Here is a 16,424-nt window from a genome sequence, read left to right on the forward strand (position 1 = left end):
GAGGAGAAAGTGAGACTGGTAATTTAGCACAGCCCCCCCCCCCCAACTCAATTCATCTACATGTCTTAACATCACTTCCCTGATGTCCCGGTCTTCTGGAACGAAGAACAAACACCACCATCATCATTTTTCTAGCAGAAACGTAAAAGATTCTCTCCATCTAGGTTTTATTATCTATATGCAAAGTTCTACACTAGACAATCTTCTTATATCAACCACTGCATTGTGGAACAGAGGTTCTCTTATTTGTTATGTCCTTTTGGTAGACTAATTATTAAGTTTACCTTTACACATCCTGTCTTCAAGATCAACAGTAGCTTTGCCTTAGAATTTACACTTTTTTAGATTTTCCATCATGTGTTCAATTTTTGTTTTGGGGTTTTGAATTCTATGCTGAAAGTTCTGATTTTCAACCTAAATTCATTCCTAATTTTTTTTTAAGAGTTGTTTCTTATCTCAGACATTCTGGAATTCTTGCTATAGTTCCATGGTCTCGTGGAGCCCATAGACTTCTTTTTTAACAGGTAATAGTTCGTTTTCCTTTATGTTATGCTTATTCCATGTGTTTGGGCTTCACTATACAGATAATCTCTGTAATAATCTTTTCCTTTCTATCAAAGGAGGTTTTTATTCAGGTTTTCCTTATCCTTTTTTCTTTCAACTTTTCATTTGTTTTTGGAATTCCCACTCACTCTCTAGTGCTTGCCCCTACTATTGCTGCATAGATAAAGGACATTGCATTATGAAGCTTCAGCCAACTCAGGTTTGGAAATATTAAGCCTGAGGGGTAGCGAAATGGCCCTACCCAGGATTCCAGTGCCCTTTCCCTCATGACCTAAGCAAATTACAGTTCCTTTTCCCTCATATCCAAAGGTTTTTTTGTTCCCCAATTGGTGAACTTTATAGAATCCTTCTCAAAATGATGTTTTTAAATGTATGGAAAAAATTACAAGAAGAAACAAATTAACATTTATCAAATTTTATATTTAGTTAATAATATATATCAAATAGTAATATTTATCGAAAATAACTTCAAGAATTCAGGCTAAAATGCCCTGCTCCAGTATGCAGTTCAAAGCACCATTCTACCCTCCATCACAATGTCCCCTTTCATCATACAGATGGGACAGAATCAGAATCAGCAGTCTCCTATAGGATTGTGGAAGGTATGCTTCAGGTAGTCACTATTGGGAAAGCTGAGAGTGGAACCCCAAATCAAAAAGCAAGCAAGCTTGCTTGTGCTCTCTACTGTGGATATACCGAATTAGATGGAGGTGAATGGGAACTCCAAGTAGGAAAATTCTAAAGTACTAATTCATGGGGGGCAGCTAGGTGGCGCAGTGGATAGAGCACTGGCCCTGGAGTCAGGAGGACCTAAGTTCAAATTCAGACCTGGGCAATTAAGTGACCTTGGGCAAGTCACTTAACCCCATTGCCTTAAATAAATAAAATTTAAAAATAAATTTTAAAAAAAGTATTAATTCATGAAGCTTCTCTTTTCAGAGGCAACATAGCACAGTGGATAGAAAGCCAGATCTGGGCTACCTCCAATACACCCTGGCTATGTGACTCTGGGCAAGTCATTTAACCTGTGTTCTTCCATCCCTCTACCTCCCAGAGAAGGCAGTCTTATAGTCTTTACATTGTTTTCATGATATACCATGATCATTATCAAATGTGTTGAAAGAGAAATCATATCCTTAAGGAAAAAATATATATAAGAGATAGCAAAATTATATAATAAATTACCTTTTTTTCTAAAAAATTAAAGGTCTTTGGTCTTTGTTTAAACTCCACAATTCTTTCTTTGGATACAGATGGTATTCTCCATCACTGATACCCTAAAATTGTCTCTGATTGTGCATTCATATCTTGTGGAATCAACTATAAGGTTCAACATCTAGAATATAATATCTTTCTTCTATTTTTGGGGGGGGGTTGCAAGGCAATGGGGGTTAAGTGACTTCACCAAGGTCACACAGCTAAGTAATTAAGTTCACATAGTGAACTCCAGTGGCTCCATCTTGCCTCTTACGTTGAGTTTTTAATGCCCTTCAGACTAAACCCATTCTTACCCTTTCATTCTTCTACCTTACCTCCACTCTAAATTCAGTGGCATTGGTCTCCTGGCTGTTTCCTAAACACATAATCTTCCTCTTTTTTTTTTCTTGCAAGACAAAGGGATTGACTTGCTCATTGTCACATAGCTAAGTAAGTACTAAATGTCTGAGGTCACATTTGAACTCAGATCCTCCTAACTCTAGGGTTGGTGCTCTATCCACCGTGCCACCTAGCTGCCCCTTTAAACACCTTTCTTTTGAAGTTCTGGGATTGGAGAACTTTGTAGAAAACAACTCAGAATTTGCTAGACTCTAAGGGCAAATACATGTTGACATATTATTGCATACTATTGTTCATTTTCTTTACAAACATTATTATTTACCTTTGTGAATAGAAGTGCTTCATCTGAGAGAATATCATAATCCTGACTGCAACTCTTTGCAGCATTCTGAAGAAACTTTAAAAATTCCGTAACTTCATCATTTACACATTTTTTCATGTCCTAAAGGGAAAAGAGAAAAAAAAATGGGCTAAGGTACAATAGTCATTTGATGGAGCACTCTGATAATAATTATTCAGGCTGAAGTGTTATAGCAAATCTGCTATGATACTTGGCAACACATGGAGGATTAATGAAGTATTTTAGCACCTTTAAAAATGTCCAATGATCCATTTTAGCAATTTTCAATTTCATTATTGCATTATGTTCATTAAATAAATTTTTATACATGTATTAATAAAAATGAATGAGTTCAAATTTTTAATCAAATATTTTAAAACAAGTCATTATGTTTAAAATTATTTTATTAAGGCAATCTAGGGGCAGAAGGTTCAGAAAATACCAATATCCAGATTCACTTTAAAAACAAAATGTTTAAAAATAATTTGAGTGAATAATTTCCTCAAAAAGTTCAATATCAAGGTTTCATAAAGAAAACTAAAGTTCAAAATTTAAATGTAACATTACAAGAATCTTTTTTCTTTTGGACTAATTTAAAAATCTACTAGAGGAGCAGCTAGGTGGTACGGTGGATAGAGCACCGGCCCTGAAGTCAGGAGGACCTGAGCTCAAATCCAGTCTTAGACACTTAAAAATTACATAGCTGTATGGCTGTGGGCAAGTCACTTAACCCCACTGCCTTGCAAAAACAAACAAAAAAAATCTACTACAAAAGTTAAGTAATTCATAAAATAATTTTTACCTTGTGATAACTCTTTTCAAACACTAAAGAAACATATACTTACATTAATTTTTATTACAAGATCAATGATACTTGGACTGATTTATCTATCTGCCATTATTAGGCAAAATTCAGCTAGCCGATTTTCAATCTAAGCTGTGTACCTGAAACAAATAGCATGGCTTATAAAATGCCCTATAACACAGAATTTTCATTCAGTCAGTTTGGCTTCTCCATTTATAAGTACCAATCTATTTAAACTAACTTTTCAATTAGGCTTTTAAATCTTGTCCTCCACCGTACTTTTTAAATTATGCATCACTAAAACACAATGTGCTGTTCAGTTATATCTGACTCTAGATGATTTCATAATAATAGAGTGGCTTGGCATTTCCTTCTCTAACATGTTCCCATTTTGCAGAACTTGTAATTTTGCATTTGAAGAACTGAGGCAAACGAGTGATTTGTTCTAGGTCATACAGCAAGTGTCTTGAAGCTGGATTTGAACTTTGAGCTTCCTGACTCTTCCCACTCTACTTCCCAGTTATTTCTCAAACACCAGAGATTTTTATCATCTATTAAAGAATAAAGTCCTTTTATTGAGTCTATTGTGAAATATATCATCAGAAACTGGGGAACCCAGCAAAAGTCCACTAACTTTAAAATTATTAGATCTGGCAGATATGAGAATAAGTTCATTTTTGGAACAGAAATAAAAAGGCAAATTCTATTTCAACTTCTAAGAAATGCAGGAATGCAAAATAAAATTCATTATATTGTTATCTTAGCCATTTCCTTAGCAATTATAATTTACTATCTGAATAAAGTAGGAATTAATGAAAAACATAGGTAATGAAATCCTAGCCCTCAAAGAACTGCCAACTATTGGAATGAAAGTTCTATGAAAGCAGACAATATGCCTTGTCTTTGTATTCCTTAGTTACCTAGGTAAATACCTAGTACATACAATGTGCTTCAGTACTTCCAAAGATCCGTTCCTTCATCTGAGTGTCTTCATGTCTGATAAAGGATTCAAAACCAGTTCTTCCTTAGTAAAGAGCTCTAAAACTATTACACTATTTTTTAAATTTAAGTATTTTTATTAAAATAGTATCAGAAGTCTGTCTCCTCTTAGCATATTCTTAGCTTCTGTTCCTTCAATTACTTATATATGATAGTATTTCCAGGCCCATTAATTTCTATTCCTTCAACTACTTCTCAAATGGTATTTTTCTAGGACCCTCAGCAGTTCAACCTTTCTTTTTGTTTGTTTTTTTGAAAATGGGATTACATGGCTTGCCCAAGGCCACACAGCTAAGTAATTCTTAAGTGTCTGAATCAAATTTGAACTCAGGTACTCCTGACTCCAGGGCTGGTGCTATATCCACTGTGCCACCTAGCCGCCCCACAACCTTTTTTTTTTTTTTAAAGATTTTATTTATTTTGAGTTTTACAATTTTTCCCCTAATCTTACTCCCCCACAGAATGCAGTTTGTCAGTCTTTACATTGTTTCCATGGTATACATTGATCCAAATTGAATGTAATGAGAGAGAAATCATATCCTTAAGGAAGAAACATAAAGTATAAGAGATAGCAGGATCAGACAATAAGATATAGTTTTTTCCTAAATTTAAGGTAACAGTCCTTGGTCTTTGTTCAAACTCCACAGTTGTTTCTCTGGATACAGATGGTATTCTCCATTGCAGACAACCCCAAATTGTTCCTGATTGTTGCACTGATGAATGAGTGAATCCATCAAGATTGATCATCACCCTCCCCATGTTGCTGTTAGGGTTTACAGTGTTTTTCTGGTTCTGCTCATCTCACTCAGCATCAGTTCATGCAAATCCCTCCAGGCTTCCCTGAATTCCCATTCCTCCTGGGTTCTAATAGAACAAGTGTTTCATGATATACATAAACCACAGTTTGCTAAGTCATTCCCCAATTGAAGGACATTTACTTGATTTCCAATTCTTTGCCATCACAAACAGGGCTGCTATGAATATTTTTGTACAAGTGATGTTTTAACCCTTTTCCATCATCTCTTCAAGGTATAGACCCAGTAGTGATATTGCTGGGCCAAAGGGTATGCACATTTTTGTTGCCCTTTGGGTGTAGTTCTAAATTTCTCTCCAGAAAGGCTGAATGAGTTCACAGCTCCACCAAAAAATGTAATAGTGTCCCAGATTTCCCGCAACCCTTCCAACAATGATCATTTATGCTTTCTGGTCATATTGGCCAGTCTGAGAGATGTGAGGTGGTACCTCAGAAAAGCTTTAATTTGCATTTCTCTAATAAGTAATGATTTAGAGCAATTTTTCATGACTATGGATTGTTTTGATCTCCTCATCTATAAATTGCCTTTGCGTATCCTTTGACCATTTGTCATTTGAGGAAAGGCTTTTTTTTTTTAAATATGACTCAGTTCTTGTATATTTTAGAAATGAGTCCTTTGTCAGAACATTAGTTGTAAAGATTGTTTCCCAGGTTACCACATTTCTTTTGATCTTGGTTACATACACTGACTATTATATCTCATGAAATGCATATTACAATAATCTTCACATCTTCAAGATGTTCACAACTCTTTACATGTGTTAATTTCTTTAATTCTCAAAACAACTGAGAAGCTGATTCTATTCTTACCCTCTTTTTTATGAACAAGGAAAGTGTAGTTAAGTGCTGAAGTATAGTTAAGAACTTAAGTGGCAAGGTCACACAACTCATGCCCAAGGCCATCTAGATGTCTTAAGTTTCCAATAAAGTTATTGTAATGAATCTGTTGATTCAAATATTTTATGTTCTAATAATGCTCAATTAAAGCTCAGAACTATGATATAATTGGTTAAAACAGACTATTCCTATTTATTATAAAAATGAAGCAAAGGGTTCAATGAAGTACATTCCCAAATTTTAAACTTCACAAATCTTTAATTTTTTTTACTTGGCCTAAATAATACAAGTCTTTTTAAAATTTTAAGTGGAAAGTTACAAAATAAATTTTGCCAATAATTTTTAAGGAAACAGAAGAATAAGATACATACCAAGTACTGGAAATATTCCTTCTTATTTAACCCTAAAGTCTTGAAATTTATAGGCTTTTTTGAGTATTTGTTTTGTAAATCCACATAACACTTCTGTTCTCTTTCAGAGAAACGAGAGAAATAAGGATAAGGAATCCTTGGTTCTGGGTAAGGAACAATTTCTATTGTGGTTTTAACATTCACATTTGCTTGAGCTGCTGAATTAACTGCTGGCTCATTTTCCACAGGGTTTGCTGATGCATCCAAATTTTCTCCTATAGGTCTGAAATGAGGGGAAACAATTAATTACAATTTAGAAGTACTTGTTTTTTACCATGAAGACTGGTATTTGAAAATTAGGGCTGACAGTCGAGGAGTTTCTTGATTCTGAATCATCTGGCAGAATACATCATGATTAAGAGAGTAAATTCTGGAGTACCATCAAAGCTCTGCCACCTGCATTTTGCAGTTCTGTCATTTATTATAGATTAAATATTCTGCAGGACATTATTGCATCACAAGTTTACCTTTCAGCTGATAAACAGAACAAAGGATCCTGGTCTTACACTTCATTTAATATTTATGAATAAGGGGATCTTTTCACTTATCTATCCAGGTGTTAAATTTATTTGCAAATTTAACTATAAAGTTTTAATATATTTTTTGTTTTGCTGTAAATTATCTGTAATTAAGCTCAAATTCCTGTGTAAGAAAAACAAATTAGTATGATTATATAAATGGCAACTAAAAGCAGATTTCACCATGGTTGTCCAATCTGAATTGATAAAATTACTAGAAGATTCTGAATTTTAAGATCTCAAATTCTGAAACATAGAAAAGAACCCTCTGATCTCAGTCCTTCTTGTCCCACCCCACTCCTCAGAATAAATTGGTAGTTCTGGAGGGTTTTTTTTTTAACACTCCTTTGCTTGTAGAAAAAAAAATCGAGTAATGTTATATTAGTGAGGAATTTTTTTTAAATAATAAAAAGCTACCAATAAGAAATAGAAATAAATTTAGTCCAGAGGCTCTAACTATATGTATGTATACATAGTTAACCACTTATTCTGTTTTATCTCAAAAAATGAAGTATGAAAAATGAAAAATTTTTCTTCCTGTTCCTTGGTTCCAATTCTTGGTTTGCAAATGAAAATGCCTTAACAAGAAATCTTAAATCATAGGGTATCAAAAAAAGTTATCCTTCTTGATCAACTCTGAGGTATAGCAACTGAAACTTATATCAGGTCAACTGTGCTATCTTCTAAGTTGATGTTGCTTGATAAATGATGTGGTTTCAACCCCTTAGCTCTTGGTTGGGTACACAGAAAGATAAGCCCCCCAAAACAAAGATTAGAAATGGAAAGGGAGAAAATCTATTCAGGTCACCAGATCAGTATAGCTGACAAATGAAATCCTATGTACTTAAGAGATCTTTACATTGCTAAGGGCAACTAATAGAAAAACTAGATTTCTGTCTGCTAAGAGCCCTTGGTACTTTAGGACCAAAATTTAAAAGAATTATCCAGATATATACCTAGAAAAGGCATGAACCCTTTTTAATAATATACATGTTTACTAAACACCCCAATGTTTGGACTGAAAAAAATGCATAAAATAAACAAATAAATAAAAAGAAAAAATGCATAAAAGTTTAATTATTACATAATTAAATGTCAAAATAAGTCAACACTGCAAAAAAATACTTATCCAGAGCATAAAGCAAAAATTCAAGATTCCCTGGTTTTGAAAGTTCAGATAGTTAGTATGCAATTCCATATGTTAATAAGTAAGTGAGGAATGGTGAAAGAATTCTAGGAATAGACACTTAAGGTAGGCTCTAAAAATAATGCAGGTTAAAGAAGACATAGTTAAACTACTAAGCTTTCTCCAATAACTGTTAAAAAATAAGCATATTTTAGGTTAACAAAATGAACATTAACTGCTGATCTTGGGAGAAATGTATTACAGCAAATTGATTTCTCACAAGAAAAAGTCTTGAGAGCTATTCAAACCTTACAGTATCATGTCCACAACTCTTAACAATACTGCTTCACAGCTGTCTCTCTAAATATGAGAACATGTCTGTCCTTGTGGCACAAACTGGCAAATTTAATTAAGCTACCGCAGCAACAAGATGCTGACTCAGATATGCCAATGCAGGAATGTCAAGAAATTCTAGCAGTTTAAATTGGCTACATTCAGCAAAGAATGAAGTGGCAGCACATCAAGATCATTTCACTGTGGAGTGGCTGTCAAAATCTTCATCAGAATACAAACCAAAAGCATCTGACAGGCCCTCTCTATTCACATTTACAGCATTATATTTTATTTCAGTTGAAGGTTTGAAGTTTTTTCTCTTCATTTTGTCAACTACCTAACTCATCTTCTCTTCTATTCAGATGTCCTATGAAAAAGAAGAGCAAGTATATGTGTATGCAAAACTGCACTGCTTCCAATATGTAAACTTTAAAAGTTTGAGGAATTTATTTAAAAATAAATTCATAGAAGGTTCCTTCTGTCCTTCCTCTATAATTCTAATACTTCATTTTGATTGTGTTTTCCTTTGTCTGACATAGCTTAAAATTTTCTGATGTTAAGCATCCAGTCAATTAATTTTTTCCCTTTAACTTAAAACCAAAAGCTATAAATAACATTATGGGCAAAGTTTTGAATTCTAGAAACTCTCAAAAAATATTCACAAGTAAATTAAAAGAAACTTCTTATATTTAAATAAACAAGTTTTTTTCCCCCCTGAAACTATTGATTGAGGCTTTGGACTTTAGACTTATAGTCTTGAAGGCAACATAATTCAAGCTAATAATCACTAAAAAATTCAGTTCAAGAACCAAAGTAATAAAATGATTAAAAAAATGGAAATTGATGGTATTTTTTGTTTTTGCATTAAGTCAACAATGTCAAATTTCAACAGACCAGTTTTAAAACAAACTAAATTGAAAAATTCACTGGGAAGATAAGATAACTAAAAATAGTCAAGGAAGTAAAAGTACCATGTAAAATATTCATAAGACTCTTGCCTAGAAAGATAAAAGCTATTAGGTGATAAAACCAAAGTTTATAAAATCAAAAAGGGCACAAAAAAAACATAGAAACAAAAATGTGTTCATCAAATCCCAATGTACTAGGACCACAATATACAATAATGGAGTGGTGTCAAAAAGAAACCCAAGAACATCTAGAAAAAAATGGTGGTTGACAGTGACAAAAAGCAGAATGGTCTAGAACAAGGAAGACTGAGAAAGGCCAACAAAGGAATTATTAGTAATTTTAGAGACAGTGGTTTCTAAAAGTGGTAAAGAAAGAAACCAAACCACAGGGGCTTGAAGAATGGAAAACGAGAAAATAGATGCAATGAGTGTAGATTTTTTTTTTTAACCTGTCCTAGACTATTGCAGTTGCCTAATCAGTCTTCCCTCAGGTTTCAATCCTCTTCAGTCTATCGTCCACTTAGCTGTCAAAAATGATATTCTTAATATTTCTGATATTTTGATCATGACTTTTCTCTGCTCATGTTCCATTCAATGACACTACTTACAGGCTTATTTCATATACAAGCTCCTTGAGGAGAGGGACAATTTCATTTTTTTGTATCCTAGACACCTGGTGCCCCCTTTATACCTTTACAATGTCTATGCTCCAGACAAAGTCTCCTTGTCATTCCCTGAACATTATATGTTTGACTCTTTACACAAGATTTTCTCCCAAGCCTAAAATATACTCTTTTACTTTCACCTCATGGAAGCCCTGGTTTCCCTCAAAGCTATGTTGAAGTGCTACCTCCAACAGGAAACTGAACCTAAGTCCCCCAAATGCTCGTGCTCCACCTGGAAATTAGTGTGTATCTCCTTTGTATAATATCTGTATAACATATTATTTTTCCTAATAGCTCCTGAGGGGAAGAACTATTTTGCTTTTTGTTCTTTCCCCTTTCCTTGATAAATGAATATACTAAGTTTTTACTTTTTCCAATAAATAAAAACAGAATCAGTCAGAACATTAAAGTTAAAAAACAATTTTACTGCCAATTTAATGAGAGATACTTTGTGCCTTCAGGTTTTTTCCCAGAAGACTTATCTAAACTAGAAAATAAGCAATAACACAACTATTTAAGAAAAAAAAAGTAGAATGGACATTTTCATTGATACTAGCTATTTAAAAATATATCACTAATAACCGTAGTTTCAATTTAATATGAAAATTTAATAAATTTTATGAATGAAATTAAATACTACAGTATAAAAGAATACATCAAAGTTTTACCTTTTGGACAAAATAAATAGTTCCTTTAGAGTAGGCGTCAAAGAATATTCTTCATATTTTTCTTGTGAGAAAAATACATCCAGACCATTTTTTGGTGAAACATCCCTATGAAACAAAGCGATTTACTTACATCAGACAATTCCTTATCAGAATTAAATGTCACAAGTGAAATTTATTCACCCATTCTCTCTCTCTCTCTCTCTCTCTCTCTCTATATATATATATATATATATATATATGTTTCCTACAGAAGAAAAAGTGTTAGCTCCATAAGATTTAAAGTGCATTTTATTTCTGCTTTCAAATCTTTGTTTTGCTAAGATACACACACATACACACACACGTGCATATATATATGTGTATATGTATATATATATAAATTTTTAATGTTTCTGGGGGGGGGGAATTGAGGGGAATGATATACCACTTTTACCAGGAAAAAGTTGCTAAAGAATAGCTCTCTGAGGCCCTTCTATTAATTCTAGGATTTTATTTTCTCATCTTCCTAAGTGAGAATGGTGATTGTTAACAATCAAGTCAATATTATCTGGTAGGTTCTAATAAATTCCAAAGCTTTGAGAGACCAGCCTAGCTAAGTTCAGAAAGGCTCATCATCAGAAGGTTGGTTCAACAAGTGATAAATTAAAAAAAAAATCTATCCATTAAGATATAAGTAGGCTGTTAATTCTGGTGCTACGAGTATACAGGGACAGTGTACAGTAGATGGAGCACTAGCCACAGAGTCAAGAAGCCTTGAGTTCAAATTTGTTCTCAGACATTTGACACTTACTGCGTATTCTTGGGCAAGTTACAGAACCATGACTGTCTCACATCCAGGGCCATCTCCAGTCATACTGATTCTATTTGGCCAATGAACCCAGATGGAAAAACTGAGGCTAGTGATTAGCACAGAACACCCCCCTCCCCACCTAAATCCAATTCATTTGGTCATGGTATCACCTCCCTGCTGTCATGATCTTCTTAAAAAATGAAGGACAAGGGGTGGCTAGGTGGTGCAGTGGATAAAGCACCGGCCCTGGAGTCAGGAGTACCTGGGTTCAAATCCGATCTCAGACACTTAATAATTACCTAGCTGTGTGGCCTTGGGCAAGCCACTTAACCCCATTGCCTAGCCAAAAAAAAAAAAAAAAAGGACAAACATCAACAAGAATACACATAATAATGAAATTGCTCATTTTTTGTATATGATGCGAGCATGTGCCATAAAAGCATCTATTTGCAAAAATTGCAACAAATTCAAACATGTATAAATAAAATGCTGTAATGTCAGTAACAATTAAGTTTTATATCAAAATGGTAGATTTCAGTTTTGCCAGTTTTATTTCTGATTCCTAATTTAGAGCTTTCCACTAAACTACTCTCCATCTCTTGTATTAAGCATACTGTTAAAAATGTCAAAGAACTTTACCTTTACTTCAAAATCTACATTTTGCATAGACTCTGCTCTACAAAACAAGAATTTTATATAGTTGTTAAAACAAAATGTTATTATTTATCTTTTAATGAGGAATTGGAGTAAGAAGATAAAACAAATGGTACAGAAGTCTGTGTACTTTTTTTATTCTACTTTTCTTTTCTGAATAGAATAAAATGAAGATTAAATAGACAGACTCTAGGACACAAGAAGAACTTACAAACCTTCCTCTCTAGGAAGTCAGAAGCCAAATCTATTTGGATGAAGCCTAAGAAAAATTTTTGAATACTGAAGTGGAGTAATTTCTTGAGCAAAAGCTTAACTGTATAAAATGGGCTCTAAGAATTCAAGCTGGTAGACAGTGAGGTGGCATAGTAAATAGAGCACTGGCCCTGGAGTCAGGAGGACTTGAGTTCAAATCCAACCTCAGACACTTAATAATTACTTTGTTGTGTGACTGTGAGCAACCCTATTACCTTGCAAAAATAAAGATAAAAAGAATTCAGGCTGGGGGAATTTCTAGGAAACTTAGTACATAACTGAGATCTTGAAATGATTTGTCTATAAATTGCACCAAATTCTTATAGACTGAAATCCTTCAACCCCATCTCTACCTTCTTTTGAGGACATGACAACAGCTTTAACTCACCAGTTGAGCACTGGATTGCCCATAGACATCTTGCATAGTCTTAAAACTCAAACTGCTACTGCTCTGGATTCAACAGTTTTAGATCCCCTAATGTGTACCTGGGAAAAAAGCAAGGAGACATGAAATTAAGTATTAATGTAGTAGAAAAGTCAATTTGAGTACACTGCAAAGAAATAATTTGTTGAGATGTGAAAATGTATCTCCTCCCTATTCTCACAATAACCCAACACATAAAGTAAATTTGAAGTTGAGTTTCTAATTTTGTTGTACAGCATTGTCACAGACAACTGAGGTTCTCTCTTGGTTATCATTTAGGGCAAATGATATTTGTTTGAAAATTGCTAGAAAGTAAATTTGCACACAGTGCTTTATAATTTTGGGGGGGAGTTGTGAAAAATGGAAAGAAATGTTTTCCTTTTTCTTTTTTAAATAAAAATTTTATTTAGAGTTTTACAATTTTCCCCCTACTCTTGCTTCCCTCCCCCCACAGTGTGCTTTATAATTTATAAAGCACCTTCATAGCTACATACATACATACAAATACATACATGAAGCAGTCATGGTTAAGTAACTTGCCCAAGGTCACAATGTCAAATGTCTGGGAACATATATACATATATGTTCCTCATTCAATCTTCTCAACAACTGTAAATTTACTGGGTAGGTATCTGCCTCAGATGGGGTGGCTAGGTGGCACAGTGGACAGAGCACCAGCCTTGGAGTCAGGAGTACCTGGGTTCAAATCCGGTCTCAGACGCTTGATAATTATTACCTAGCTGTGTGGCCTTGGGCAAGCCACTTAACCCCATTGCCTTGAAAAATCTAAAAAAAAAAAAATCTAAAATGAGAGGGATTTGACTAAATTATCTTGAGGTTCCTTCCAAGTCTAAATTTATATGATCCACAAAAGTGTATTCCCTTTAACAAATCATAAATTTCATATTGAAGCAAGCCAGTTTAACCAGCAATTAAATTTAGAGAACAGAATCTATGTCAGAGTAAAAGATACAAATTGACTAATTCAAATAAGGCATTCCTGAATTCAGCATTCTATCTTCAGTCTCTGATTAGGTCATTTCTTCATTTCTAGACTATACTTGCTCCTCCATATCACCTCTTAGAATCCTTATCTTCCTTTAATAAATTCAGTTCATTAACATTCTTTTCTCCCTTAATTTAAAAAGTGCTTATTAAGATCTTACTTTTTATAATTTTGGCACTCTGCTAGCTCCTGGGGGATAAACATACAAAAATGAAACAGTCCCTGCCCCTCAGTGAGCTTATATTCTTATTGAGATTCAGAACTGAAATTCGGAATTTGAAATTCAGAGATATTAGTCCAATGCACCCAATTTACAGATGAAGAAAAAGGGACCCAGAGAAGTTGATTTGAAGGATTTTAAGGGTACTAGCAATTGGGAGAAGAGAGATGAAGATAGGCTTTAAACTGCAATTGGCATTTGAATTCACATTTGGTAAGAGATTTTAAGGGGCAGAGGTAAAGGAGTACATTTCAAGTATAAAGGACACAGAAATGAGAGAGAAACCATATGAAGACTTTTTTGGATTTCCCAGTTGTCAGTGCTCTCTCTTCAAATTACCTTGTCTGTGCTACATATTATTTCTCATCCCTTTCCCCCAGCTGAATTCTCTGGAGAGCAGAGACTAGTTTTGTTTTGTGTTTGTAACTGCAGCACAAAGGCTTTAGCAGAGTACTTATCTACCAAATGTTTCATGGATTAACTATTAGAGAATCAGGCAGCAAAGACTTTTAGAGCTAGAAAGAAACTTAGAAATCATTTGGTGCAATCCTATTGTACACTCCAGAAAGCTGAGACCAAAAGTTAAATAAAATTATCTAAAATCACTGAATTGCTTAGTATATTTCCTTGTTCCCAGACTGTCTAGCACTGTCCATCAGGCTGTCCACCATCATAAGCTCTAAGATATAGGTTAGAATCCTAACTTTAAAATTTAATTTGACCATGGTCATTAGGCTGAGCCTCAGTTTCCTTTTCTGAAAAATAAGAACAGTAAGACCAAAGCCCATCTTCACTCCTACCCCTCAAAATTATTTTACCTACTTTGTATATATTTTGTCCATGGATATACCCCCCCCACAAAGTGAACTCCTGAGTTTAGAGACTTTCACTTTCCTCTTTGCATCCGTCCCCAGTTATCCAAAGTTCCATAAACACTTGATGACAGCACCTGCTGTTGTTAGACACCCATGAGAAAATATGCTTTGAAAAGAAACCCACTTAATAATGGCCGCCTGTGGTAAAAATGGTAAAAATCTTTTAAGTTTAAGGCCATTTTCATAATCATTTAATCATACATCTGGAAATGGAAGAAATCCTGGAAGTCATCTTTTTAATGAGGAAGAAACTAAGGGCAGACACAGATAAATGACTCGCCCAAGATAGCTCAAGAATCAAACACGGAGGGGCGGCTAGTTCAAATCCGGCCTCAGACCCTTAATCATGACCTAGCTGCGTGGAGTCACATTGCCTTGCAGAAACCTAAAAAAAAAAAAAAAAGAATCCAACAATTTGAACGGAACTACGCAGTCATGCCTTATCAATTGATAAGTCGGTGACTGCTGCCTACAGGCGGGGATTTATGACTCGGGGTGGGGGTGTTTTAGTTTTATTTTTGCGCAGACCTTTATCTTTGCTTTATTCATATAGAAACTGAAGTGGGTTTATTTTTTTTTTTTAGTTTTTGCAAGGCAAATGGGGTTAAGTGGCTTGCCCAAGGCCACGCAGCTAGGTCATCATTACGCGTCCGAGGTCGAATTTGAACCCAGGTCCTCCTGACTCCAGTTTAGGCTCAGAAATAGAACTTTCTTTCCGTTCTAAAGGGCCCCCCCACCCCCTCACGGTGATGCGGAACTGCGGCACGACTGGCCCCCGGGCCGCGGGCTGCCCCCCGGGCACTCACCCAGCGGGTGCTGGGGGGAGGGGAGGACAGGGTCAGCAGGGGCCCGGGGCCTCTCCGGCTCGCCCGCCTACCTCGGGCTCCCGCCTCCACGGAGACGCCACGACTGCGCCGACCGACCGCGGCGGCCGGCGAGCTTCCCCTTTAAAGGCGCGTGCGTGCGTGCGTGCGTGCGGCGCGGGGCTCGGCGTGATGACGTCAGGCTCTTCCGAAAGTGAGGCGGGAAGCCGGGCCTTCCCAGCGTCCTCCGCTTCCTCCGCCGTCGCTGTTAGGCTGCTTCAGGCAGAGCCGGCCTCCCGCTTCTTCCCATTTTGGTTGGAGGTGGCAGTTGCAAGAGCATGTGCCCACTCTCCCTCCCTTCCACCTTTGCCCAAGCACCTCACCCCTTCACTCACGAATTTTTTTTTAAGGTTGTTTTTTTTTTTTTGCAAGGCAATGGGGTTAAGTGGCTAGGTAATTATTAAGTGTCTGAGGCCGGATTTGAACTCAGGCACTCCTGACTCCAGGGCCGCTGAGCCTAGCTGCTCCCAATATGATACCATCTTAACTACCAGAAGGAACAGATGATCTCCAGTGGCCCTTTTAAAGTCTTTTTTTTTTGCAAGGCAATGGGGTTAAGTGGCTAGGTAATTAAGTGTCTGAGGCCGGATTTGAACTCAGGCACTCCTGACTCCAGGGCCGGTGAGCCTAGCTGCTCCCAATATGATACCATCTTAACTACCAGAAGGAACAGATGATCTCCAGAGGCCCTTTTAAAGTCTTTTTTTTTTTGCAAGGCAATGGGGTTAAGTGGCTAGGTAATTAAGTGTCTGAGGCCGGATTTGAACTCAGGCACTCCTGACTCCAGGGCCGCTGA

The 16,424-nt window shown here is 35.8% G+C and overlaps 1 protein-coding gene across 5 annotated transcripts in view; it reads right to left on the bottom strand.

Moving 5' to 3' along the window:
* Positions 1-15,727, bottom strand: part of ICE2 (interactor of little elongation complex ELL subunit 2) — a 74,683-nt gene extending 58,956 nt beyond the window's left edge. For 3 of the 5 annotated variants that reach the window (XR_012478012.1, XM_074234282.1, XM_074234285.1), the window contains exons 1-5: positions 15,643-15,727; positions 12,629-12,726; positions 10,545-10,649; positions 6,288-6,549; positions 2,444-2,563 (exon numbers count right to left, since the gene is read on the bottom strand). Coding sequence is in view for 4 of the 5 variants with exons in the window: in XM_074234282.1 (XP_074090383.1) it covers positions 2,444-2,563; positions 6,288-6,549; positions 10,545-10,649; positions 12,629-12,657 (516 nt within the window). In the remaining variant the exon portion in view is untranslated. Of the gene's footprint in view, positions 1-2,443; positions 2,564-6,287; positions 6,550-10,544; positions 10,650-12,628; positions 12,727-14,966; positions 15,151-15,571 lie in introns of all 5 variants that reach the window. The other 2 variants (XM_074234284.1, XM_074234283.1) reach the window with 2 other exon arrangements.
* Positions 15,728-16,424: the final 697 nt, after the last annotated feature.

This window comes from Macrotis lagotis, chromosome 4 (genome assembly GCF_037893015.1).
Source record: "Macrotis lagotis isolate mMagLag1 chromosome 4, bilby.v1.9.chrom.fasta, whole genome shotgun sequence".
Taxonomy (NCBI): Eukaryota; Metazoa; Chordata; class Mammalia; order Peramelemorphia; family Peramelidae; genus Macrotis; species Macrotis lagotis.